The following is a 25,955-nucleotide window of genomic DNA, read 5'->3' on the forward strand; positions in this document are numbered from 1 at the left end:
AGGTGCCTCCTTCCTTTCATGCGCCAGGCGGCAGAACCTGAGCACGAAGAAGAGGAAGGCGGCAAAAGGAGGCAGGCTTCGGGGGCTGGGCGGGCGGGCGGCCGCCTTCTTGGCCCCTTGCAAAGGCAGCAAATCCAGCGGAAAGGCAAACTGGGAGGGATGTCCCGCCAGAGCGACCAGGGAGGGGGAAAGAGCCGAGTGAAGGACCAGCGGGCAGCCAAGTGATGGCAAATGCATGGGCTGCTTGCAGGAACCAGGCCCGCCTGCACCCCGAGAACCCTGCGAACAGGGAGGGGGGGTCTGCCCCTTCTAAAGGCTTTGGTCCTTCAGACATGCTCAGGAGCACCCTTGTCTGTCATGCTGAGAAGGAAAGCACGCAGGCGAGCCAGCCCAGGTGCTCCCCCTCCTTCTCCTCCCTAGCAGACGAAGGGGGCGAATTGCAGCTGCTGCGTCCCCAGCCTGGCCAGAGAGGGTATCCGTTACTTTCTGGGCATCACCTCCCTTTGCATTTTTTTCTGGACTACAACTCCCAGAATCCCGCGCTTCCCCCCCCCCCCCCGGGGAGGGAGCAGGAGGAACCCCCATTGTACTCCGCTTTCCGCGAGGCTTCTCTTTTGGGACGGGGCGGAAAAGCACCTCCGACCCCGCCAATGGCGGCGGCAGGGGCGGCGCTTGAGGGCCGGAACTCTACGGAGAGACCCAAAGGCCGTGAGCCCTTGGGGCGCCGGAAGATCACGAGTGGCTTCGTTCCAGGACTTTTCTGCGCACGCGCAGTGCGGCTCAGGAGGCTCGGCGTGCCGGGCGCCGGGCTGTATCCTTGGCGGCGTTGCGGATGATGATGGTGATGATGGCGGGGGCGGGGGCGCGGAGCTTGTGTTGGGAGGCGGGCAAGAGGCTTTCAGTGGAGGGCAACATCGGTAAGCGGGCCGGAGGGGGCAAGGAGGGTGAGGATGGCGGGGATGCACTCTGCACGCGCCCCGAGGCACGCTTGCGCCCCCCACCCCCCACCCCCGGCGGAGCGGAGGGCCTGGGATTGCAAAACCCCCACCCCCAGAAAAAGAGAGGCTTTTGATCCCGGGGGCCCACGGGCTGCGGGCGCTGCGACGCCGAGGGAACGAGACCCGGGGAGGCGAAGGCAGGGCGAGGGGTGGAGGGGGGGGTCGTGGCCTGCAAAGGGGGGGGAGGGAGATGATGGGGATGATGCCGTCGCCCGCAGCCTCTATTTTTTGCAACAGCTGTATACGCAGGGTGGGTTAAAAAATATCAATGTTCTTTTTTTAAATCGAATGGATTGAAATCGGGGGTGGGGGTGGGGGCTAAAACCGATTTTAAAGGATTGATTGATTGATTGATTGATTGATTGATTGATTGATTGATTGATTGATTGATTGATTGATGGATTGAAATCCCATCCCTTCTGTGGGGAAGGCCGGCCGTGCGGTGCGGTGCCCGCGTGGAAGCAGGCAGGCAGGCCGAGGAGGAGGAGGAGGAGGAGGAGGAAGAGGGTGATGCCCCGGGAAGAAGGGGGGGGGTGGTGGGGGTGGGGGGCCGAGGAAGTGGACTGGCCCCGGGGGGGGGGGCACCGAGCCCCACGGACACCGAGTCATCAGCCAGCCGGGAGACCTGCTTCTGGGTGGGAAGAGGCCACCTGTCCCCGTCCAGGGGGGTGCCCAAGTGGCAGGAGCCCCCCCTCCCTCCAGGGTGGCCACATTTTGTGTGGGCGCGAAGAGGAGACAAGGCCAGGCTTTCCACCCAGCCGGACGGCGCTCACGGCTCTTCTGGTGTGTTTGTTTTTCACGTCCTACAGCGGTGGGGAAGTCCACTTTTGTGAGGCTCCTCCGAAAAGCGTTTCCCGCGTGGCACCTGACCCCAGAGCCGGTCTCCAGGTGGCAGAAGGTCCAGGGCGACGGGCCCCGTCAGGTAAGGTAACGCCTTCTGAGTGCAGAACCTCTCCAAGCTAGTCGCCGCGGGACCCTTGAACTCTGCCGCGCAATTGGGCCTCCTTGCTGCGTTATCGCGTGCTGACTTTCCTCTCGGGAGCTGCAGCCGTAAATGTTTCAAAAATTAATCGGGAGAACGGCCACGGTTCCGTCGTGGGTCTGTGAGTCAGCAACGTCATTTAGGGACAGGGACCAAAGTCCCCCTTTCCGTTTCCTTTCCTTCTGCTAGAAGGCAGCTGTCCTTCGCGCACCTCCGTGACCTCCGGTGCGCAGCATTTCACAGGGCGAGCCAGAAACCCTTCCTGTCGGGGCTTCCGTCCGTTTTGTTCTTGAGCTGTAGCTCCTGGAAACCGTCAGCGGGTCTAGTTAGCCTTCTGTTAAGATGTATCCCAAGAGCAGCCGGGACCCACATTTTGCAGACCGCTGATTTGAGAGGGGTCTCTTGTGGCTCTGGACCTCCTGCCCAGAACAGTGCGCAGCAACACCTCATTCCTGGTTTGTCCCTGCGTCGCTGACCTGCTGAAGCCCACTCTGGTGACCGGCCCCCGTGCCCAAGGGAGGCTTGGAGGGAAAAGCGGTCATCCACTCCCAGTGTGGGGGGGATCAGCAGCCACCCTTGCCGTGTAGGCCTGTTGTGGATACGTCTTCTCTCCCCAAGCAACCCCACTCCCCCCCCAATGGCAAAGCAACCCCCTTTTTTCGGGTGCTTCCCCTTCCATTTTATTCTGCAACGGCAGCCTTCGCCCTCCTCTTCCTCCTCCAGGCCTCCTCTCATTCCCCGGGCTTTGGGAACCTGCTGCAGATGATCTATCAGGAGCCTTCCCGGTGGTCCTACACCTTCCAGACTTACTCCTGCCTGAGCCGGCTCAAGGCCCAGCTGGAGCCTCCCCCAGCGAAGCCTCCAGAGGGGCAGGACTTTGTCCAGGTCTTTGAGCGGTCTGTGTACAGCGACAGGTAGGGTGCCGGAAGGCTCTGATGCCCCCTCCCCCAAAAGCCCTCGGAGGAGGTCTTCCATCCTGCTCCCCACCCAAAAAAGGGGTTGGGTTGGGTTTGAGGTCTCCCTGATGCTCACCCTGAACAGCCCTCCCTTCATGGCGGCTCCCCACCTCACCCCAGGTACGTCTTTGCAAAAAACCTCTTCGAGATCGGCCACCTGGCGGACATTGAGTGGGTCATCTACCAGGACTGGCACACCTTCCTCCTGCGAGCCTTTGAGGACCGGCTGGACCTCCATGGCTTCCTGTATCTCCGGGCGCCTCCAGAGGTAACGGACAAGGGAGCGCCCTTTCCGCGGGTCAGGGAATCACCTGCACTCATGGCTGGCCTTTCTCTCTCCCCCCCCCACCAAAAAGGGTCTTTCGAAATGGCTCTGTGTGCTCCTTCTTGGGAGGTCCTCCCTCCCCCTCCCTGCTGTGGCTGGTCTTTGTGCCAGCCCCCTTGGGGAGAAGGGGCCAACAGAAGCCCTCCTGAGCCAGGCCTGGAAAGGCCCTTGATGGAGAGAAGGACGCTCGGACACCTCCAGCTCTTCTTTGGTCCCATCGAAACCTCAGCTCCTCCTTTCCTGATGTGGAAACCTCTGGGTTGCTGCTGACCCACAAGGGGAGCCCCCTGGCCTGGTCCTCAGCCGTCCTGTCCTCCTCTCTAGGTCTGTTTGGAGAGGATGCGCCACCGAGGAAGGCCGGAGGAGAGGGAGGTCCCGCTGCACTACCTGGAGCAGCTCCACGCCCAGCACGAAAGCTGGCTGGTGACGAAGACGACCCCGTGAGTAGGGGAAGCGTCTCTCTCGGGACACGAGGCCGGGCCTGGCGGGAGCAGAGGCGTCCCCCCCACCCCTCGCAGCCGCCTCCTGTCCCCTGCTCCTGATGCGGTGCTGGGTCTTCTCTGTTTTGAACCCGGTCCTAGATCTGCTGGGGTGGGGGAAGACAGGTCGCTCCCCGGAGCCCGACCTCCCCCTCTAAAAGTCAACAGAGATGTGCTTTTTGGGCAGCCGTGCGCTTTGCAGTGATGAGGGTGGGGCTCACAGCAAATCTAGAATGTAATCCTGTCTTGCCCCAGAATGGAAATGAAATGGATCTGTGAAAGGAATCCAAACACATATGAAAAAAAAAGAGGGCTCAGGAAAGTGAGCCCGTCCACGCTGTCAAAGAATAAAGCAGACTCTGTCCTTTTTTGGCCCCACAGGATCCACTCGGAACGCTTAAGAGCCACTCCAGTCCTGCTTCTCGATGTCTCAAAGGACTTTGAAAATGATCCGAGCGAGCAAGGGAAGCTTTTGAGCCAGGTAAAACCGGCCCCCTTGGGTATTGCAGGGAAACGGGGATGGTCTTCTTGGGTCAGGGTGGAAGTTGTGGACAGGCCTTGTCTCGTCTGCTTTGTTCCTTGGACCGTAGCCGGGGAGCGGCTCCGCCTGCGCCCTTCCTGGGAGGCGGGCTGAAGAGGCCTTTCGTTTTTCTGCAGGTGAAAAGGTTCGTGGAGAGCCTTTCCCCAGAAGCTTTCCCGTCTGCCTCGGCCGCTGCTTCCTAGCGGAGGACGTGGTTCCAACGGCCAAGCCCCTCACGAGCCGCGATGGTGGAGACCCTCTGGAGGGAAGAGCTGAGCCGGAAGGGGCTCACTCCTCCTGGGAATTCGGCGCCACCGGTCGTGCTGCACGAGAGCCGTGAGCCCAGGCTCTCGCCGTGCCGTTGGCAAAAGGGTCCCGAGCCCAGCCTGGTCAAGCTGTAGGAGGTGGCGGTTTCTCCTCGTGGCCAGTTCTGATCAGGCACGCCCCCCCCCATGCCTGCGTCCCTCAAGGTTGTGGCCGTCAGCTGGGGGTGTTTCTGTCAGCGAAGGTCACGGTCCTGCCCTTCCCTCCCGCATCCTGGAAGAAGAGGGACCCCCTCCTGCCCCTTTCGGACGGGAACATCCGGCTCCCCTAAATGGCGGAAGGCGGTTAAAGAGTGTCCCGCTCTTTCACATCTTTAGCGCTCCCTCCCCCCCCCCCCCTTGTTAAGTGATCACTTCAGAAATCAGTGGCGCTGCAGGCAGCTCGGGCACCAGCCACGAGACTGGAAGTGCTTTGCAGCCTGGAAGATACCCTGGAATGAATAAGAACGAGCCGCATAGCCCTCCTTATGATGTGCTGTGATTTAAGTTAATAAAATCTGTCCCTTGAGGAGATCGTTTTCCAGGGCTTTCTGGTGAAAGAATGGCAGAGGAGGGTGGAAACGGCGAGCAGAATTGACCTTTGGTGGGCAGGGTGGCCGCGCTTCAGAGAGAGAGCCCAGGCGGTTTGAAGGCCTGACCCTTGTTCGCTTGCGGGTCAACATTGTTTCTCACGGTCAGCTGGTGTGCGCGCGCCTTGTTTCTGAGCGGAGCCACACAGGTGTGTCCTCTTCCCAGACGGCCCTGAGCCAGGCACAACGTGGGGGTGGGTGGGTTGCCCCTTGAAGGCGGATGGGGTGGCTGAATGGATGGCGCTTATGGAAAACCAATCTTTTCTTCTCAGACTACGGTTCCCATAATCCCCTGGTCCACATTATTTCTGGGCTCGAAGGACTGACCACCCGAGCGAGGCCCTGGATTAGAGCGAGGCCCTGCACACTGCTTCCTGGAGGCCCTTGGGCTCTGCCAGGAGCAAAGCGCAGGCTGCCTTTACCCCGGGGAAAGGAGTTTGCAGAGGAACCCGGCGGTCGGTCGGTCGGTCGGGCGGAGGCGCTTCGGCTTGGCAGCCCTGGCTGCACGCTAGGTGGCTCTCTCGCCAGGCAGCAAAAAGTTCCATGAAAGGCTCCAAGTTGAAGCGACTTGGGGACTTTGCCAAAAACACGGTGCGGTTCTACCAAGGATGCACGGACTCCTGGCGGGCCGGGGGAGGCCTCGGGGGGGGGTCGCCAACCCATGCCGTTCCTTCGCTTGGGTGGAATGATGCTTGGGGTGGACTGCTGCCAGCAAGTGGGCCCTGTGGGACAGGTGGCGGAAAGAAGGGCAGGCGTCGCGCGTCTCTCTCTCTCTCTCTCTGTGTGTGTGTGTGTGTGTGGGCAACCTGAGGCCAGCAAGGCTTCCACCACCTCCCCTGGGGGGTCCCCAGGGGCCTCTAGGAAGCGGTGTGCAGGAAGAGGGGGGGACTCCGTGGCTGCCGCAGATGCTGGCAGAGCCCAGCTAAGTCAGAGGTTGGCGTCTCCCCTCCTAAAGGTCCCCCAAGCCACTTAACGCCTGCAGAGGAGGAAAAAAAAAAGGTGTAAAAGGAAAAGCAGAACACAGACACCCCTGGGTGTTGTTGCAAGAAGGAACATGGGAAATTCTCACATGTGACACATCAGTTTATTATTCTTTATTTAAAAGATTTTTAGCCTGCTTTTCTCCCCAAAAGGACCCCAAGGCAGCCAATTTCAGCGTGAGCTTCCGTGGCGTATAATTCACCACCTGCACCTGAAGAAGTGGGTGGGAGTCCTTGGTGGGCTTTTTTTTGGGGGGGGGGAAGAGGGTGTGTGTTAAAAGATGCTGAGATGTTTTAGTTGATGTTTTGCCTGAAACCGACCACCCTAGCTCCTTAAGAAGGGTGTTTATCGATGCCTGTCAAAATGTAATAACCCCCCAGGACCAGAAAAAGGAGGGAGCCTGGCCTAAGGGCATTCTGCATTTGAAAAGTGTCAAGAACTGTGGCATCATCATCATCATCATCATCACCCATTCCCTTCCCGGGCTTCCCTCTTGCCTCCCAGCTTGATTTGCTTGCAGGAGCTGGCTGGCAGCATCTGAAGGCGACTGGGTCTCCGGCGGGCAATCAGGAGCCCATAGCTTTGCAAAACGCCTGCTCCTGGCTGCTGCTTGATCAGCCTGCAGGAGCGGCGCCGCCTCTCAAGGCGGGCGGGGGCGGCGGGAGTGCGTGTGTGTGTGTGTGGGGGGGGGAAGAGTCAAAGGACACTTTGAACCCAGAGCCGAAGGGCAGGGAGTCCGGGGTTCCGGGCACCGTCGAGGCGCGCGTCTGCAGCCTGCCAGGGATTCCCGTCCCGCCGCCCCCACGTCTCTCCCCCCCCTCCGAGACCGCGAGGGGGGGGCTCCCGGTAATCTCCGCGGGCACTCAAGAGGGCGGGGCGGGGGCGCGAGCGCGCACGTGCAGCCCGGAGCCAGGCCAGGTGAGGGGAAGGGAGGCGCCTTCCCGAGGAGTGCCGCTGCGCCGGCGGGCCCCGGTGCACGTCGGAAGGGGTGTGTGTGTGTGTGTGGGGGGAGATCCGTGTCCTCTGCCTCCTAGCCCAGCCCACCGCCCGCTCGCCCGCCCGCGCCCTCGGAGGCGGCCCCGCCGGAACAAAGAAGCGGCGGCGTCGGGCACGCGCGCCCCCGCCCGACCCCCGAGCGCTTCCCTCCCGATCCGCCCGCGGCCGGCCCGTCCCCCTCCCCTCCCTCCCTCCTGCCGGGGGGGGGGCGGCGGCTCGTGCTCGGGGGGCTCCTGGGCGGGGCGGCGGGACAAGAGCCCCTCGCGGGGAGCCCGGTCGCCTGCTAGCCACCCCCGGGCGCGGACGGGGCTGGACGGGAAGGGGAACGGGCCCCCCCCTCTCCTTCTCTCCTTCCCCCCCCTCGCCGTCTCGGCCCCTCTTCCGGCGCCCCGAGGAAATCCACGACCAAGCAACTCTCTTCTCTCTCCCCCCCCGCCCCGGGCGCGCCTTTGTGAAGAGAGGGAGGGAGGAGAGTTTTTCTCCGGGAGGCAGAGTTTTTGGGGAGCCGGCGGCGGCGGCGGCGGGGTTGTTTTGCTTTTTCTCACCCCCCCCCCCCTTTTTGCCCCTACCCCGGGAAAGCGGTGGCCCTCAGAATCGCCCCCCCCCACCCAACACAACCCTCCCGCCCCGCCCCGCGTGGCTGGTGCAGAAAAGTCCAAAAGTTTTCGTCGGGGAGGGAGCGCGCTTTCCCTCCCCGCCTGGTGGATCGGGCCCCGGAGCTGGTGGAGCCGGAGAGGCTGCTGAGATTAAGGGCCGGCTGGGTTTTGGTCCCTCCCCCCTGTCCCCCCCCCCCCGCAGGCAAAGGCAAGAAGAGAGAGGAAGGGTTTCGGGGTGTGTGTGTGGGAGCGCCCCCCTTCCATCCTGCTCCTGCCTCCCCCCTCCAGCATGGTTCCCTTTCGGGGCTTCTCTGGCCCCCCTCCTCCCAGAGAGCCCTCTTGGTGGGAGGGGAGCCCCCTCGAAATATTGGGGAAGGAGAGCAGGTGAAACCCAGGCCCAGGTGCCTTGCAGGTGTGCGGGGAGGCTCTCCTTTTTGCCCTGGACCCGGCTGGTTCCCCCCCCCCCCCGGGGAGTGGCGCCCAGGTGTCTTCCAGGGCCCTGGAGAGCATCTCCAGGGCATCCCCCCTCCCCGCAGCCTGTCTTCCTGGCGCTGCGCCATGACGAACGTCCCGTGGCTGGCACCGGCCTCGGTGTTGCTGGGCAGCCGGTCCGAAGGGTCCTGTGCGCGGCCGGGACCCCCGGAGATGCTGAGTGGGGCCGGTGGCCGGGGCTTCCCAGTGGCCGGCCAGAGCGGCGAGGAAGGGGCCCCCCGGCCCCGGACAAAGCGGAGGCGCTGCGGACTCTGTGGCCCTTGCCTGAGGAAGGAGGCCTGTGGCAGCTGCACCCCCTGCTTGAACCAAAGGACCAGCCACCAGGTCTGCAAGATGAGGAGGTGCGAAGCCCTGAAGAAGAAGAAGAAGAAGGAGAACAAGGAGGAGGAGGAGGAGGTGGCCGCGGCAGCAGTGACCGGCGAGGAGCACCCGAGAGAGGTACGCGCCCCCCTCGCCTTCATATGGGAAGACCCCCCCATCCCAGGAGGAGCCTTTGACACATGTTAGCCAGCAGGAACTTCTTCCCATTCGTTGAGTGGCTGCACAGTTGACGAAGCGGTCCTGATCCACAAAAGCTAACAGGCTGTATGGTGATTGGTTTGATTTTTTTAAAAACCGGTCTCTAAAGGTATCGCCTACCCTTGCAGTGGTCTCACGGTGTCCGGAGATGCTGCCTGGCGCATAATTCCCGGCTGAGGCGGAGTTTTGTACAGTACCTTGCTTGATCCCTGTGTTGAGCTTCAGGGTCCAGCGGTGTCCGTGACGTATTTTGGGGTGGGGTTTTGGAGCCGCGATGCAGACAGCGGGGGAGAACCCGCGGTCTCTCAGGGGAGCTGCTGGTGCTGCTCGCGCTAGTGGAGGACACAAGCGCCGCGTTTCCATGTTCACCAAGGAGTGAGTTGGTGGCCCTTCGGCTTCTGCTGGAGCGCCGTTCTCATCAGGTCCTTTGCCCTTAGGATTGACGCGGAGGGGGGCCCCCTGTAGACTCCTGGTTCACCCTGAAAACGCAGGTCTCCGTCTCTGCCTGTGGAGGCTTTGAGGGACGGAAGGGAGGCAGGCAGAGGGGTAGATGAGGGGTCCGCGCGGATCCTTTGAGCCACGGAGCTGCCTGAGGGAGCCTGCAAAGGGGCAGGTCTGCCACCAGAGTGCTCTGCAGGGGAACGGTGTTAAGGCGGAGGGAGAGCCGCTGCTGTGCGGGGTGCGCTGTGCTGCGAGGTCCCAGGGTGCGCCTTCCAGCGTGGGCCAGGCTATCCCTCGTGTCAGGCTTTAAAGCCGTCCCTTGGGACAGGTGCGTAAGGGGCCAAGAGAACGTGGAAGGAGCCGGCCTCCTTCCTGGCCTGAGGAAGTTGGCTCTCGAAAGCCGGTGGGCCCGAGTGCCCCTTTGGGAAGTCTGGGGCAGATGTGAGAGTTCGGTAGAGAGGGGGCAGAAGTTGCCTCTAAACAGCTTTGGGTGCTTCTTGCCACTGGTATTGCCAGAACTGGGGAGGAGGTGTCGGCAACCCCGAGGGGTCCGGTCTGCCCCAGTCAACGGCCAAGAAGCAGAAGAGAGGTCAGGGAGGCACCCTTGGGCCTGATCCATGCTCAGAAGGAGAGTTCCCACACTCAGCTGTGGGAGAAAGGGCCTGTTCCCTGGCGATGGACTCAGGCAATGATGCCCCTTTTTTGAAATAAAAGAAATCACCCTCCTGGGAAACTTAACTGTTGGCCAGAGGAGTGGACGCGGGGGGGGGGGGGGAACCTTTACTCCTAGGACTGAGGAGGCCTCTAGAGGTCCAGAGGCAAGTCCAGGCCCAGCTAGGCCTTTTGGCAAGGGCTGTGTGTCTCTGCCCGCTTGTCAAGGGAGGAGACGCACGGCGCTCGTCTGGAAAGTACGGAATGCGCCTTGACTAGAGACAGAATCTTACAGGTTGCTGCTTCCTAGCATCGTATATTCTAACGTGGTAAAGGGGGGGCAGGCGGGCAGGCAAGAAAGGAAACGTCAGCGGAGAGAAAGCTCAAAGCAGAACGGCGGGTGCTCCCTCTCCGCTCTTCGGCATTTCGCGCTTGGCTTTCTCGAAGTGAGGGAACCCCCTTGTGAGCCCTTTCTCGCTTGTGAGCCGCCCGAGGCGTCGTTCCTGTCTGTTGGTGACCAATTTTCCAGTTTCTGCAGGCGGCGCTCGTGTCGCCCAAGGAGAGCAATGGCAGGCAGGTGGGCAAGCGTTGGCTGACTCGCACGGTTCGCCTCCTCAGGAGCAGCTGGTGAGGCAGGAGGGGCGTCAATGCCCTTGCAGTTGGGAGGGGGCACCCTTGGAGGGCTGGGAGGGGGGCTGCCCCAGAGAAAGCCAGTCTTTGGGGCAAAGCTGCCATCAGCCAAGCCCCGGTTGGTGGTGGGGGTGTGGAGAAAAGCCGTGGGCTGGTCTACTACAGGTGCTCTTGCTCTTCCAGGCTGTGAGGCAACGTTGTTCTTGGGGCTTGCCACCCAGTCTACTCCACAGAGCTGGAGGGGTCGGGCAGGCTGCATTGGCCTGTTTCAGTGCCGTCACTGACCCTCTGGCTCCTGTTTGACCTTGTGTTGCCAAAGCAGGCTCACGGCGTCACAGGGGCAGTCCTTCAGCCAGGTAGGCTGCTAAAGCTTTGAGGATTTGAAAAACGTCCCGCCGGGGTTTGGAAGGTGGAAGTACATCTGCCCCCCCCCCCCCAAGCTTCCAAAGCCTAAGCCTGAATTTCCCAGCCTTAAAGCCTGGGCACGCTTTGCTCTCCCCCACATGGAGCGCAGGGCGATGAGTGCTGCGGCCCCCTCCCAGGGGAGCCTCGACCCATTCTAGCACCCCACAAGTTTCAGGGTGAGTCAGAATGGCGCTGCCTCCTCCTCCGCCCAGGAATCTGGTTGCTGACCAGGGCTGTTTCACATGGGGGTGGGTGGGGAAAGTTGTTGTGTTGTTGTGGTGGTGTGTACGTTTTTTTAAGCAGGGGGCTATGAAATGAAGCACGTGATTTCAGAGCACTGCTGATGACGCATCATCCCCGACTTACTAAGCATCTCCGCTGCTGTCCTCAGGAATAAGCTTAGATCACCTCCTACACACTCCATTACCGAGTCCGCCCACACGCCAGCAGGTTGGCGCTTGCCTTTAAAGCCGGCTGGTGACGAAAGGCAGAGCCGCCGGGAGCCTCCCTTTCTCTTTCCTCTTACACTGCCCCCCACCCCCCCAAAACCCCAGATTTCACTTTCTTTTTGACTTCTGTCTTTCCTTTTTCCAGCCAGAGTCGGTCTGGGTTGCCTTGGAATTAAAATCTAAATCTAAAAGGAGAATGCCTTTATTTTGAGATGCAGTTCTGGGCTAATCATGGCAGAGAGCAGTCGCTCAGGGTCGGAGCGCAGGTTTTACGCCCACGTGTGCGATCCCCGGGATTGCCTGGTGTCTCCCCTCCTTGTTAGGATAAACTCTAGCGAGCCGTGGTGAGTGCCCCCCCCCAGTGCGCCAGTTGCCGGACTCCTGTGACTCTTGGTGGTCTGGCAGCTCTGGGTCCCTCCGGGAGGCTTGCCTCGGTTTGCCCTTTGGCGTGGTCTTCCCTGGCTGCAAATCCCTTGCTCTGGAGGTGACCGCATCTCACATCTCACATTCTTCCGCGGTCGGTTTCCGGCCTCTTTCCTCTCTTCTGGGTGACGGACGAGCGATCGCTGGTCCCTGCGACTCAGCCTTGTGGCACCAGGTGGCTGGCGAGCGAGCGAGCGAGTGGGTGGGCAGGCGGACGGACGGACGGGCAGGCAGGCAGGTGGAGTCCGAGGCCCTTCTCTGACGTCCCGCTCCACCGAGAGGTCAGGACTGCATAGAGTTGCCGGGATGCGATCCTCCTGCGGACTGGCGAGCAGAGGGAGATTTGCCCTGTGTCCCCCTTTGCTTTGAGAGGGGACTCGCTTTGCCGATTTCGGAAGGCTCATGAAATCTTGATGCCAGGGCTTGCGTGAGGGAAGGAGGGAGCCCTCGTTAAGGTCCTTCTGCTAGTTCCAAACCATCTCGCCAGACTTTCAGATCTCAGGAGAGGCACATTTTCAAAGTTTAAACAAGTTTGAAAGCAGTATAAAAGAAATGATTTTCCTTCCAGATAACTGGGGGAAAAAGCCATGTGTGCCGAGACCTTGTTAAGCCATCCAGAATTTGTATTTTATTGTTTTTACGGTGGAGGGCGAGGAGACCTGTTTGTATGGGGTTTGGGCCTGTTAGGGGAGAAACAGATGGCGAGGCCTCTGGCTGTTCTTGTATGTCCTTCTTCTCTCTGTTATTGTTTCTGCAGCATACCGCTCTGCTTCTGGTAGAATTGTAACCAAGCACCTGCGTGCACGCACGCACACCCCCCTCCCTGCTTATTTGGTTGTGCAAACACTGGGGCTAATGCCCCAAACATATTGGCATGCAAAACTAGCTGCCGATGGGTCAGGTGAAAGCTGGCAAGGCATCATCTCAGACCACAGGTCCTCCCTGCTCAGCATGGAGGAGGAGAGCCTTATAGGGAGAACACTGGTCTGCGTTGCAGGCCTGTCCCAAGAGAGTGGCTGAGACGTTCATCTCTCTGGACACGCGAAACGTAGGACCCGATAAGTGCCCATGTCTGCTCCGTTCCCCCTTGGCGTCCCTGTTTGGGTTTCCTTCCCATCTGGAGCCCCTGGTTTTCTTTGAGATCCGTGCTGGCTTCCTGGCAGAGGAAGTGGCGTTTTTAGTGTCGCCGTATCTATCTCAGACCACTTGACGGAAGATTAAGGGAAGTGGCTGCTGCAGGATAGCACCGTTTTGTATCAAAGTCATAAACATTTATTTAGGAGGCACAAAACGAGGAAAGGCTGGCTTTGTTGGTGCCAAGAAGGATTTCATTTCTTCTTCTTGTTTATTTAGTCGTTAAGTCATGTCTGACTCTTCGTGATCCCCATGGACCAGAGCATGCCAGGCCCTCCTGCCTTCCACTGCCTCCCGGAGAGTTGGGTCAAATCCATGTTGGTCATTTTGATGACACTGTCCAGCCATCTCGTCCTTTGTCGTCCCCTTCTCCTCTTGCCCTCACTCTTTCCCAACATCAGGGTCTTTTCCAGGGAGTCTTCTCTTCTCATGAGATGGCCAAAGTATTGGAGCCTCAGCTTCAGGATCTGTCCTTCCAGGGAGCACTCAGGGTTGATTTCCTTCAAAATGGATAGGTTTGTTCTCCTTGCAGTCCAGGGGAGTCTCAAGAGTCTCCTCCAGCACCACAATTCAAAAGCATCAGTTCTTCGGCGGCCAGCCTTCTTTAATTAATTTCTATAAAAGCTTAATTTTAAAATCTACCCTTTTAAAAACCAGAGAGCAGTCGTGGCCTCCAGCTCGTGTTTCTCTTTGAAGGGCAGGCTGGTGTCCCCTCGGCCCCTGAAATCTGGCTCTTTGCCCCTGAGGACCAGTGGTTTGGCTGGCTAGACCTTTTGTGGCCCACGGGTCTGCTTCCCAAGGGGTTTTGGGTTGCCCACCGTTGGAAATGGGATGCTGAGCTGGTCAAGGGCCCTTCTTGGGTCTGAGCAGCCCGCTGGGGTGCTGATGACAGATCCCAGTGTCCTTTGGCCTTCTGCAGCTGAGAAAGGGAAAGAGCCGGGCAGCCTTGCCAAAGTGACTGCGTTTCCTCTTGCCTTTGACTCTTCCAAAGTTGGGCAAACTCTTGGGCCCACAGAGCCTCCCTGCTACAGCCCGTCGGTGGCCCCTTTGCCTCGGTGGAGCACCGGAAGGCTCCGTCTCCCCTGGTTCTTTGCTGCAGAGACCCACCGCCTGACTCCCCACCCACCCACCCACCCCCCGAACCCTCCCCTGCTGCTGTATCACCGGCTGCCCCCTGGCCCAGAGAGAGTGGGAAAGCGTAAAATGTTGCCGTTGCCATGCCGACAACTGCGATGTTATTTTCATAGAGGCTAAAATTGCTTTTTGCCAAACTTCCATTGGTGTGGAGGCTGGCTGGTGTCACGATATCCTTCGTCCTAGTTTATTTCAGGAATGAGAGGATAAAGCCACGGATGCCCAGAAAGGAGATGGAGAGATCCAGGCAGGGCAAGGGGAGAAGGATGAGGGAGCTGAGTGTGTGTTTCCTGTGCACGCATGACAGGGAGCGCCAAGTAAAAAAGTGGGGTGCTGGACTGTAGAAATGACGGCTGCATGTGACACGCCGGGGGGGAACTGGGGGGGGACACCATGGATTGGCCTCAGCTCGGAAAAGCAAGCGTTGGCGCAATCAGCACTTTCCAAAAATCCATCACCTGTGTAAATAATGTGACTGTTTTCTGTGCCGGTTTCCATCTTCAGAGGGTCTCCCCCCAACCCACCCACCCACCCACAGCGTGTACTTGTGAAGTAAGAACATCTGGACATCTTTCCCGGGGGTGTGTTTACGTAAGTCCTATGCAAACCGGTGGCTAAATATTCCCGCCCCCTTGCGTTGAGGAAGTTAATGGAAGACCCTGACAGCTCAATACCAAATAAACCTTATTAGTCTTTCGGGGTCGAAAGATGTTTTTTTCTATTTTTGCTTGGTTTTTATTTTGTGTTTTGTTTTCTCTACACCTGTCAACAGACCCTCCCCTCTGAGGACCCAAAACAGGAGCCTCTGGGCATGTTTTACGGCTTTCCCTGCCAAAGGCTTCTGTGTGTGATCATGAGGCATTCCTCCCCCCCCCCCCCGCTTTCTGACATGGGTGGGCTGTGTCTTCTTTTTCTTTCTTTCTTTCTTTTTTTAAAATATGGGGCCATAGGCTTTATCAAGGGTGTTGGGCTGGGGCAATGGCACCACCTTTAAAAATAAAACCGTGTGTCTCTTTCAGCAGGGCTGCTGTGCGAGTTGTTTAAATGTGCTGGGCGGGGAGAGGGCCGAGAGTGGAAGAAAGAGGTTCGGCTGGCTTTGGGGTTTTTCTGCCACAAAAAAGGAGCTTGGGCTGTTCTTGTCCTGGAGGTGGAGGGCAGCGGGGGGGGGGGAAGGTGGACTGCCCGGCCTTTATCTTTTTTTTAAAGGGTCTCCGTGGGGGGGAGGGGAGGCCTTTGGCCGGAGAGGAGAGGGCCCGCTGACCCGTGAAGACCAGTCCTCTACTCCCTCGCCCTTTGCACTCCCTCATTTAAATCTCAGCTGCTAGCCTGGTGGCATGGGGTGGGGGCCGGGGCTGCCTTAATAACATGGCGGTGTGTGTGTGTGTGTGTTTGTGTTTGACCAGGGCGGAAACAGGCTGGTGGTGGGGGACACAGGATCCATGAAGGCACAGTGCCAGCTGCCCCAAAGTGTGGTCGGTTTTGTGGGGGGAGGTGTAGTTTCAAAACCTAATCTAACCCATTTTTCTGGGTTTTTACTGGGTGAGTCACTCATAGGGGTGCCTCATGTAGTGTGTGTGTCTGTGACTGCTTTTAATGTTGGAGTTGTGCAGGACTCAGTTATGTCTTTTTTCTATGTGACCGGTTAATTTGCCAGCAGCCTTTGGACTCATCAGACGGTGGGATTCTGAGTGCCATATGTGGTTTTCCATGACAGACCTTGCCTGTTTGCATAAGAGCAAAGCTGAGACTTCTCAGTGTTTTCCTCCACTTTCCAGACACACTGGAATACAAGTCCCATTATCCCCTGTCATCATGTCCAATTGAAGTCTCCTTCCTTCCTTCCTTCCTTCCTTCCTTCCTTCCTTCCTTCCTTCCTTCCTTCCTTCCTTCCTTCCTTCCTTCCTTCCTTCCTTCCTTCCTTCCTTCCTTCCTTCCTTCCTTCCTTCCTTCCTTCCTTCCTTCCTTCCCATTTGTTCTTTCCTTCTTTGGTTTTGCAAGAGAACAGAGTGATAGCTTGTTGGCCTGTTGCAAGGCCCTCCCATGATCCGATGGCTGCGAGGTCCAAGGAGACCCAGGTTCGGATCCCCACTTGTCCCTGAAACTCGGATGGGCTTATCAGAGGGTGAGGGTGCCTCCTGGGGACCCCCAGCCAGAGGATCCTGGTTTCAGAGCTCAGAAGAGAGAACCAAGTAACCATGCAGGGTGCTCTGATTTCCCAGGGAGTAAGCGCCATTGAATGCAATAAGACTTAATTTTGAGTACGATGGATTTGAGGAGGGGAGCACTAAAGATTAACAGCCCCCCCCCAAAAAAAAAGCTGGCTGTGAAAGCCACTCGAAGTCTGCAGAATATCTTACATGAGCTGCTTGAAAGAAGAACAGGAGAAAAATGTAATAAAAAACTAAAACATGGTTATTATATTTTTTTAAAAATCAAGCAGGCAAATGACTGTCCTGAATCAACAAACGCTGAACACTCAGGCCCCGATCCCGTGTTTATCCACCCTCTGAGAAATGAGTAGGATTTTGCACTCCCTGGGTGCTGTCTCTCCTCCTTTCTCCTCCTGTCTTTTTACCTGCACTGCTGGTATTCTCTGGTCCCACCAGTTCGATGGGGCCTCTGTGAGGAATCTGGGCTGAAATAAGTGAAGGAGGGCAAGACAAGCAGAACTTTTCAGCTCATATGCATGAATGCAAATGAAGGTGCTTTGTTGGTATAGTTAATTGGCTTAATTTATTCTGTGTCTACTGGTCCTACTGATGGAGAGCAATGGGCCTCCCTTCGGGCAACAAAGCCTGCTTTTGCCTCCTGATGGCTGGGAACCCCTCCACTGAGCACCTCTTTCGAGATTTCATCAGCGTAAAAAAGTTTCTGGCATGGGAACCTGCAGCCGCACAGAGTCTGGTGACACCTTAAAGCCTGCTATGTTTATGCTAGCTAGCTAGAAACGGCTTAGAAGTCCTGCCCCACAGTGTGCTCACCCCTTCCCCGGGGGGCAAGTGGAGATTTTCAGAAAAGGGCCCCCACTCTGCCCGTGTCTGCTCACAGGTCTCTTGTCGTTGTGTGGAAGAGAGAATGTCCCGCCCACCCCCCGTGGCCAGGCATAAAGATACCTGTGCAGCCCCACGTTCTCGTTTTGCACCCAAGGGGACGGCAGAGACCCACGCCACAGGCCGATCGAGGACTCTGACCGGAAGGCTCCCTCTGGGTTCCTCTTCTCTCTCCTTCGGGCACGCTCACGCGGAGCGCTGGCCGGGACTGGAGCCCAGGGCAAAGCAGAGGCTGGGCTTCTCCTGGCGGCCTTTCCATCCGAAGGGTGGGCCGGCCCGGCCGGCGCTCGGGAACAGGTTCTGCAGCCGGGTTGACAGCTCGCGCGGCCCCAGCCGGCGCTGGCGGCAGGCCTGGGAGTTCTTCTGGTTTCACTCTTGGGAGGAGTTTCTACTGGGGTAGGATTGGGGCAAGCCTGAGCAACTCTTATGGGGCAGGATGGGGCGGGCGGGGCCTTTTCCCCTTTAAGAAGGCATTCCCATGCCTTTTTGCATCTCTGTGGGTGTGCCTTTGCCTCCCTCTCGGGCTAGAGGTTCTTGCCGATGCCACCTTGGGAAGGGCGGCCGGCTGGCCAGCCAGTCAGCTGGGGGGGGTGGCTTTGACACCCTGCCCTGTTTGCTGTGTGGCTCTCTGTTGCAACACCGAGCTGATTTTTTTTGTCTCATTGATGAGATGGTGGTTCGTTTCTGCCCCTGCCTTGATTGTCTACAAAATGTGCTCCATTTGACTTGAAGACGAGGTGTCCTTGAGGACATGCCGGAGCCCCAACGCTTTCCTCCTTCTGATCCCACCCACGTTTTCCTCTCTGTGGTCTTGGAGCCAGGAGACCACGGGAGTTGTCTGAATTTGGAATCCCATCAACAGAAGAGGTCAGAATTCAGATAGCAGTCTGGTAGCTAGAACACAGTCCTCTGTAGCACCACGAGTAACCCCTGAAGTCAAAGCTGAAATCCTGCAAACAGCGGGCGAATCGTGGGCTCTCTCTCTCTCCCTCTCTCTCTCTCTCAAAACTTTGGAAGAGGTTTGGATGAAAAACAGCCATGTTGCTTGTTGAGTGCTGGGTAGAATCCCACCTGGGGTGCCCCCATTCCAGGTTGTAGTTTTGGAAGAGGCAGCCGTGCTAGTCTCTGCCAGCACATTGGGCAAAAATCTGAAGAAGCAAAGCAAGACAAAAATATGTGCCGCTTTAAAGGCTAACTTTTCTGTTGCCATGCGAGCTTTCCCGTTGTGCGTGGCACAGGCACTCAACCTTAGGGGCTCAAACAGAAGTTACGGACTTAAGCCTCACCCTCCAAGCCTTCATTTCTTTGGTGGTCAATAACACGATGGAATAACTTGCAGGCTTTCTGCTTTTTCTCTTTGACCAGCTGATGGGAATGTGGTCGTAGGTGGGGGAGATCATTCTCTCTCCGTTCTCATCCCGAAGTGCAAAGAACTAATTTGTTTCCAGACCTGGAGAAGAAAAATTGAAAGATCATGAATCCTATCCCCGCCTCGCCCCAAATCTCTGTGTGTCTGGGATCATGACAGGGATCTCTTTTTTAAGGAACCTGAAACATGGGGAATGTCATTGGACGGGCCGACCTGTGCCAGGATGCTTCACGGTGCCCCGAGCCCCCCCCTGCGCTCGTCAACCGGTCTCGCTTTTTCTGCAAAGTGAGAAGCAGCCTGCAGAAGTTCTGAAACATGAGTTCTTATGCCCTTCCGTGGCCCCCCCCCCGGCCATTCATTTTCTCCAACACACACACACCCACGCACCTCCATTTGCTCTGGCTTTCCTGAAGGTGGGCATGCAGGAGAACCTCCCCACCCTGGCCAGAGTCTCCCTTCCTGCTCCCCTGAGCTTCACCCGGCTGGGCAGGATGGGATGCTGGGTCCCACGGGGGGGGGGGGGGGAGAGAAAGAGAGAGAGCAATGGCCAGGCTTGCTTGAGCTCTGGGTGTCTCTCTGGCAGGTGAGGAGGGAGTGTGCCCCCCCTCTCTGTGTGTGTGTTTGTGTGTAGCTGCCAGCCATCCCTCCTCCTCCTCCTCCTCCTCCTCCTCCTCCTCGGGGCTAAGAGGGTTGGCTTTCTCTCCCTCCCTCCCACCCTCCCTCCCTCTGCCTCCGGCAGGCAGGCAGGCAGGCAGGCAGGCAGGAGGCTGGGCATGCCTGTCACGTCCACCCTGTTTGTTTCTTGGGGAGGGGGAAGAGGGCTGGGAGCTGGGTATGATAATGACTCTCACGTCTGGCAGGAGGAGAAAAGCAGCCCCCGATTGCACCACGGTGGCGGCAGCTGCTGCTGCTGCTCTCGCTCTCTCAGGGCTCCGAGGAGAACGAGGCAAGATGGCTGCGGCGGCGGTGGTGGTGGCGGGGGCCGCGGGGGCTGTTGCTGCTGCTTGGTAGCCCCAGCGGCGGAGCTGGAGGCTGGCGGGGGGGGGACTGAGCCGGGCTGGGGAGCAGGGGGAGCTGGCCGGGCCGTGGAAGAGCCAGAGGGAAGGCGCGGAGGAGGAGGAGGAGGAGGAGGAGGAGGAGGAGGATAGCCTTGGAGAGGTAACCCATCTCCAAGCGGAGCAGCTTTCTCACCACGTTGGGGGCCCAAAGACCTGCCTTTGGGTGCAAGGGCTCTCTTGCCTTCCTCCTCCTCCTCCTCCTGCTCCGGGAATCCCTCCAAAGGGAGGATTGATTGGGCATTTAAATCCACCTCCCCCAGGCCTTGCACAGGGAGCTGTTAGGACTTCCTCCGTCCTTGCTTTGTGCATGCGTGCGTGTGCGTGTGTGTGCGTTCATGTGATTGCTTCAGCTCTTGTTCACATTTGGGTCTCGTACATACATGTTTTAAGCTTCCTTTTCTTTCTCTTCCTTCCTTTTTTTCTCTTTTGCAGGTGGAAATAAAGGACGCTAAGGAAGGCCTTGGAGGCGGCTGGGGGCAGGTGGCAGCGGCAGCAGCAGCAGCAGCAGCAGCAGAGGTACCCTTTCTTCTTCTCATTCTTTTCAAAGACAAAAGGTCTGGCTAGAATTTGGAGTGGGAGAGAGAGGGGGGGGAGAAGAAGGAGTGAGTGGCGAGAGAAGAGCTTTGGTGCCTGTTTTTCCGTGTTTCCAAAACCTGTCCCATTTTCTGAGTTTGTTTTTTTGGTGTCCTCTGCTATTTGATGAATGTTGTCTGTTTCTGAGTTGGTTTGGGGTCTGGAAAGCATCCCAGGAAGAATGTGCTGCTTCTGTCCGCCCCCCCCCATGCTTAAAGGCGAGCTCCCCCCCCTCGCATTCTCCACCCCAAAACATTAGACTGTCAGACAGTCTGTGGGTTCTGTTCTCCTCTCTCTTTCCACTGCCGCCAGCCCTATGGAGTTGGAGAGAAGGAGACCCCTTAAGCAGGCGTGACATCATTCTGATGTAACCCCGGTGACTGTCACAGCCGTTCTGTGACGCCTGGCGGTGAGCGCGGCCACCTGTCCGAAAGGAAGATTTTTGACGTTCGCCCTGCGTAGCCATGCATTCAGTTCAAGACCAGAGGGCAGCTGGTGGTTTTTCTAATGCGGAGAGGAACTGGACCACTGAAGGGGTTACTTTACGCCATGTCTGCCTGGCAGGATCTGTTCTCCTGGGCTGCTCCTCCAGTTCTCAGAGTGACTCTGTGGGAAAAACCCTTGAAGGAGGGAGTTGTGAGGGCGATGATGAAACGTCAGATGCAGCGTTGCAGCTTGCGGCGGTTGGGTGTTCTGGGTAAATACGTGTACTGGGAAGGGGAAATGAGATGGCAAAGATGATGTTTGTGGTGAGTCTGGAAGCGTGCTGTGCAGAAACGGCAAAGCCAACGCTGAAATCCTGCAAACAACAGGCGGATCGTGCTCTCTCTCTTGCTCTCTCGCATCTGTACTCCAGAATTTGGCACTGACCTGAAACACCGAAGCTTCCTTTCCTGGGTGTGTGTGTGTTCGGGGGAATAATGGAACATTTTTTCTCTCTGGGCAACCATGACAGCCTCTTATCATGGTCAGAGCATGCAGGTGCCTGGAGGGGCAGCAGACAAAATCCCACACGCAGCGAGGAAGGTTCTCTTTCCATTCAGTTCAGTGCGTTTTCGGGGTTGCCCCACCCAAAATGTCAGTAGCAGATAAACTGGAGCACATTGCAAGTTGACATAAAAGCATCTTCTAATTTCTGGAGGGTTGAATTACTGAGAAAACACACACACACACACACGTCTTCTCTTGTCTGCTGAAGAATCAATGAGATAAAAAAAAACTATTTTCCTGTTTTGTGACACTTCGGTTGGTCGTTAATAAAGTCTTCCCTGTACTAGAGAGTTCAGCTATTTCTCTGTCATTTAAAAAAAAACAAACCACAAAACACCCACCTACCTGATGGCTCCTTCGTGTTTTAAAATGATTGGGAGATGGATGGAGAATTTTCTGTTTAAAAATGGATTTGAACGCCATTTAAAAAGTCAAAACACTGAAGCCACGGCCATAGCCAAGGTGAACATTGTTATCCTAGGTCTTGAGAAAAAAACATTCGCAACTCTGATAGACAGAAGTTCAGCTTTGGTATCGAATAATCTGCTTGAATAAAACACATTTGGTGTCACTGTGGTGAAAGGGACAGAAGAAGAATAGGATGTAGCAGGAGAAACCGCTTTCTCTTTTCGAAATGTGGAATGGTCTGCATAGTGGAAAAAGCAGCTAATAGAGGGGAGGGGCTCTGAAGGCTGTGGGTTTTGGCTGCTGGTGATGGGAAACTTCTTTTAAGCCAGAGCAGACCAAAACCGGCAGGGCGTAGTAAAATGGAAGGCTTTCCCCCCCCCTCCGTTCACCACACAGAGGGGTGACGTTCCCGCAGCCCCTCTGCCCTGTCTTGGGCACTAAGGGCTGCCCCCTCTTTTGGGGCGGTAGGGGAACCCCTCCAGGGAGTAGGGCTCAGAGTGCCCCTTGGGACGTGTGCCCTTTGAGCCTTTAGCTTTCCAAAGCAGGGATGGGGGGGAGGGGAGGGGAGGGGAGGGGCCTCCACTTGTAAGATATCCAGGGAATCGCCTGGACCTTTCCTCTTCTGCAAGGTGGGGCTCTCGTCTAGCAGGTCTTCCAAGTTGGCTGGAACCCATTTGCAATCACAGCACAGAGAGCTGATAATACTGCATATTAGGAGTGCAAAGTGCTTGGCATACATCGTCTCATCAGTGAGCCTTATGGCGGCCGTGCAGTAATGGGAGGATTATTATTTCTATTAGCTAGCTGAGGTGAGTTGTGGAAGGAGCAGGATACTTCCCAGCCCTCACAGACACACGTCCCGACCGTCAGACTTGGACTTGGCGGAGATCGAGGCACCTGTGTTGTCAAGGTGTGCCTGTAACAGACTCGGAAAAGGTGGGACCCGCCGGAGGGGCTTGGCTGCCTCGCTCACCCATCCCCTGAGGGGTTGGAGGGATCCTAGGACTTTTGACAGGCAGGCTGGGCAGGAGGTGGCCCTCTCTGGTGCCGCTCTGTTGCCCAGGGGGCGAGTGGCGCTTGCAGTCCAGCAGTGTCCTGGGGAGCCGCTGTGTGCCCACCTTTGTTCCAGAGGGTGGCTGGTGCCTCCTGGCCCAACTCTGGAAATAACGTCGCAAAGGTGCACACAACGGACAGCTTGTTTTCAGTGGCCAGGTAGAGTTCTCTGTGGGAGAATACAAAAGGAAGCAAGAAATGTCGACACCAGTGCACGAGCGGCGCCCAGAGTCATCCCTTCGTGTGACCGTGTAATGGCAGTAGCACGCTCCTTTCATCTTGCCCTGCAAGACCTTGAAAGATTTGCAGGTTTTGAGGAAGCCTCTGGCTTCTGATTGGCTGAACTGCCCTGATGTCACAGAGGAGCAGGGAAGGCGGAGGATCTTGGCATGCCATTGGCTAAGCTGCTTTCACTCAAGAGGCAGGGAGGAGCCATAAGACGTGACAGGTGGGAGAAGCCGAGGGAAGCTCGAAAGTGACGGGGCGACAGAAGGAGACCGTCCAGGAAGGATGAACGGGAGAGACGGAAGTCGGGCTTCAAGGGGTGGGTGCAGGAACAACAGAGACGAGGAGGTGGCGGTTGATTGCAGCCCACCATTTAATCCCTTTGTGCACAGGTTAACCTGGCTTCCTTTTACACTCAGATCGGAGAGCTGGTGAAGCAGGGAGACGTGTGAATTGGGAAGGCAGATTGTCTGAGCAAAGGGGAGGCTGGAGACGCTGGCAGGGGCGGGGAGATGTGATTCATGGAGCTCTTGATTGGGAGTGGTTTTTATCTTTGCAAAAGGTAAAACCAAGGGCCTCAAAACTAACCTTTCAGTTTAGATATTATTCTACAAAACAGGAGCCAACTCTTAATATATATATAAGAGAGGGAGAGGGAGAGAGAGAGAGAGAGAGAGAAGTGAAACCTATTTTAAAATAGTGCAGAAGAGTGGCTGAAAAAGCAAAACTGTTTTAAAAAACAGTTATGTTGTTCCTCATTGTTGGTAGAACAAGACTTTTGGTAAACTATTATTAGAGGATATCATGCGAGTTTTCACGTTTTGGAGAGACTAGGTGGCGAAAAAATGCCATGGGCTAGGAGGGAGAAGCAGGGAAGACTTCGAGAGAACTCAAAATACGACGTGTTGTTCTGCAATGGTAGTTCCTTAAAAAAAGATAAAATAAAATAAAGCTGCCTGCCTGCAGATTCTGGAGTTTGTTGTATGGCCTTGGGGATTCTTGTACACTACCTTGTTGTACCTCCGTTGCAGGATTGTTTGTTCTGACTTCTGGGTTGGGTCGGTTGAAGTTCCCGTGTGTGGACAATGAAGTGTCCTACCTGGCTGATGGATTGCTTCACCGTTTCTTTTTTCTGTGGCCAATTCATTTGCTGGGGTCGTCTTGTTCCATTTGACCTAGCCTGGGCAGTGCATTCTTTTCCTGCTTCGTTCTCAAAAGCGGCACCTACTGTTACCAATTCCCCTGTGCGATAAGGCTCCTCCTGGATAAAGTGACTTTCCTGTAGGAATTTTTCTCCGGCAAAGGACTGGTGCAGGGTAATATGTTGCTGGGAGGCTGGCCAGCTCCCTGGTTTTTCTGCCGGTAGATTTCTGTATCAGTCCTGGTGGCGCTTCAGTGGGTTGGAGGGCCTGGATGCTGAGCCAGGGGCTCAGAGTTTGAATTTCCCTCCGCATCCCACGACTCCTGCCCGCTAGTTCATTTTTGCTGTTACGAATCAACACACACCCTTCTTCCTGATAGGATCGCTGCTTTCTCAGGTCTGAATGGGAGGGTGGAGCTAGCTTGTGTCCTGTGGCTCTGGAGGTCTTTGGTAGAATCATTGAGTTGGAAGGGGCCTATAAGGCCATGGAGCCCACCCCCCCCGCTCAGAACTTCTGAGGGAAGATTAGGAAAAGCTTCCAGAGGGGAATGGCTCAACGGAGGGGGAGATTATCTGGGGAGGCCCAGGTGATGCTGTGGCAGAGGGGCGGGGGGCAGGAAAGAGGAACAGGAGCACACGCATGCTTCCAGATCAAAGCCTTCTCTCTCTCTCTCTGTGTGTGTGTGTGTGTGTGTCTCTCTGTGTGTGTGTCTGTTGCAATCGGGCCATTAATTCTTTGGTTGAAGGAACTTCCCGTCTTGTGATCTGGCTGAGAGCAAGCAAAGCATGTTATAGGAAGCCAGCAGTCATCTGCTGTCAGGAACAGCAGCCCCTAGGATTCTTCACCAAGGACAAATCAGAGGGCTGTGTGAGAGGGAATTGTGCAACTGCTTGTGCCCTGGAGACAGACCTTCAAGGGCTGGGGCTTGGCCTGCACTACCAGCCTTCCAAAGGACAAAACGGAACGCTGGAAATGGAAACCAGCTTCCTGAAGACCTTTGTTTTTCATTTGTTTTGTTTCAAAGCAAGCAGCATCTCAGTCTCCCTCGGTCACCCAGGCTAGAAAATGTTGGCAAGACTTAGTGGCATTTTGGAACCACGTTTTGTGTGTGCGCATGTGCAAGGGAAGATGGGTGTGTGTTTGTGTGCATGCATGCATGCATGCATGTGTATCTTGGTGGCTGATGCTTTTCTCCTGATGAGGAGAAGTAGGATAAAAGATACAGTTTCTTTTAGCTTAAACAGCTAATCCAGGTTATACCACACACCATTTCTTGGCCAAGGGTTTTGAAATACTCTTGCTGGTTTTTAAGTGCACGAAATGAAGTGCCTTTTCCAAAATGCATTAGAATTAGAATGGGTTCTCCAGCTCACTCAGTTTCAGTGTGTGCAAGCCGTGGAAGCCATGGGACAGAAAGAGGAGGTCTTAAAATATTATTTCAATGTGAGCTTTTGTGGAGAATAGGCTGTTTCCTAATTAAAGTGCAATAAAATATTTAATCATAGGTTTATAAAGAAGTTTGTGGGGTTGGGATCAAGTAAGGATGCGTACAGGTATTGAAAATAAAATTTCAGCACAACAAGAGCATTGTTAACACAAATGATGAATGCAGGAAGTGGCAATTACATAGATGTCATGGTCACTGTTAAGCAATTGTCTGGCTATCAGGTGAGCATCAGCTGGCTATTGAAGTATAAAGACATGGAACCAGGAAGCAGCTCTTTCTTTTCCTGAATCAGCTTCTGTTTTTAGGATCACAGTCCATGCACAAGAATGCAAAGAAAATGGTTTATTCGTTTATGTGACAAGCTATTCCTTAATCTGTATGCAAGACTTCAGAGGCTCTCTGGAACTGGTGTTTGTAGCTCCCCTCCACTGTCTTCCTCTCCAGGTTACCCGTGTTATTCCTTTTCTCTGAAAAACCTAACTTCTGGATCAGTAATAGAATGTTTCGGGAGATGGAAGTGCTTTGAAACTACAGTACTAGCTGCAGTCGGATTTGTACCCATTTATTCCCTTGTGCAGAGATTGTCCATTTGTGTTGGAGACAAGGCAGGGGGCAGTGTTGACGAGGATGCCGCCAG

General features: G+C 56.4%; 2 protein-coding genes and 1 long non-coding RNA gene across 4 annotated transcripts in view; 2 read left to right on the forward strand and 1 right to left on the reverse strand.

The window, feature by feature from the left end:
• Positions 1-582: 582 nt before the first annotated feature.
• On the forward strand, positions 583-5,094 carry DGUOK (deoxyguanosine kinase). The gene is made up of 7 exons (XM_072978907.2): positions 583-917; positions 1,808-1,920; positions 2,704-2,894; positions 3,057-3,204; positions 3,586-3,701; positions 4,122-4,221; positions 4,398-5,094. Exons 1-7 carry the CDS (start codon positions 833-835, stop codon positions 4,461-4,463), a joined length of 819 nt encoding a protein of 272 aa, XP_072835008.2. The 5' UTR covers positions 583-832; the 3' UTR covers positions 4,464-5,094.
• A 3,044-nt stretch (positions 5,095-8,138) lies between these two features.
• TET3 (tet methylcytosine dioxygenase 3) overlaps positions 8,139-25,955 on the forward strand; it is a 65,770-nt gene continuing 47,953 nt past the window's right edge. The window contains exons 1-2 of one of the 2 annotated variants that reach the window (XM_072978909.2): positions 8,139-8,655; positions 19,913-19,996. In XM_072978909.2, the coding sequence (XP_072835010.2) occupies positions 8,284-8,655; positions 19,913-19,996 (456 nt within the window). In that variant the 5' untranslated portion in view covers positions 8,139-8,283. Of the gene's footprint in view, positions 8,656-19,143; positions 19,369-19,912; positions 19,997-25,955 lie in introns of those variants that run through there. The other variant, XM_072978910.2, reaches the window with a different exon arrangement.
• On the reverse strand, positions 16,395-19,402 carry LOC140701843 (uncharacterized). Its single transcript, XR_012080825.2, has 2 exons — positions 19,274-19,402; positions 16,395-18,503 (listed from the first exon to the last, which is right to left on the reverse strand). It is a non-coding gene; the product is annotated as an uncharacterized LOC140701843 (long non-coding RNA).

The sequence above is a fragment of the Pogona vitticeps genome, chromosome 8, assembly GCF_051106095.1.
Source record: "Pogona vitticeps strain Pit_001003342236 chromosome 8, PviZW2.1, whole genome shotgun sequence".
Lineage (NCBI taxonomy): Eukaryota > Metazoa > Chordata > Lepidosauria > Squamata > Agamidae > Pogona > Pogona vitticeps.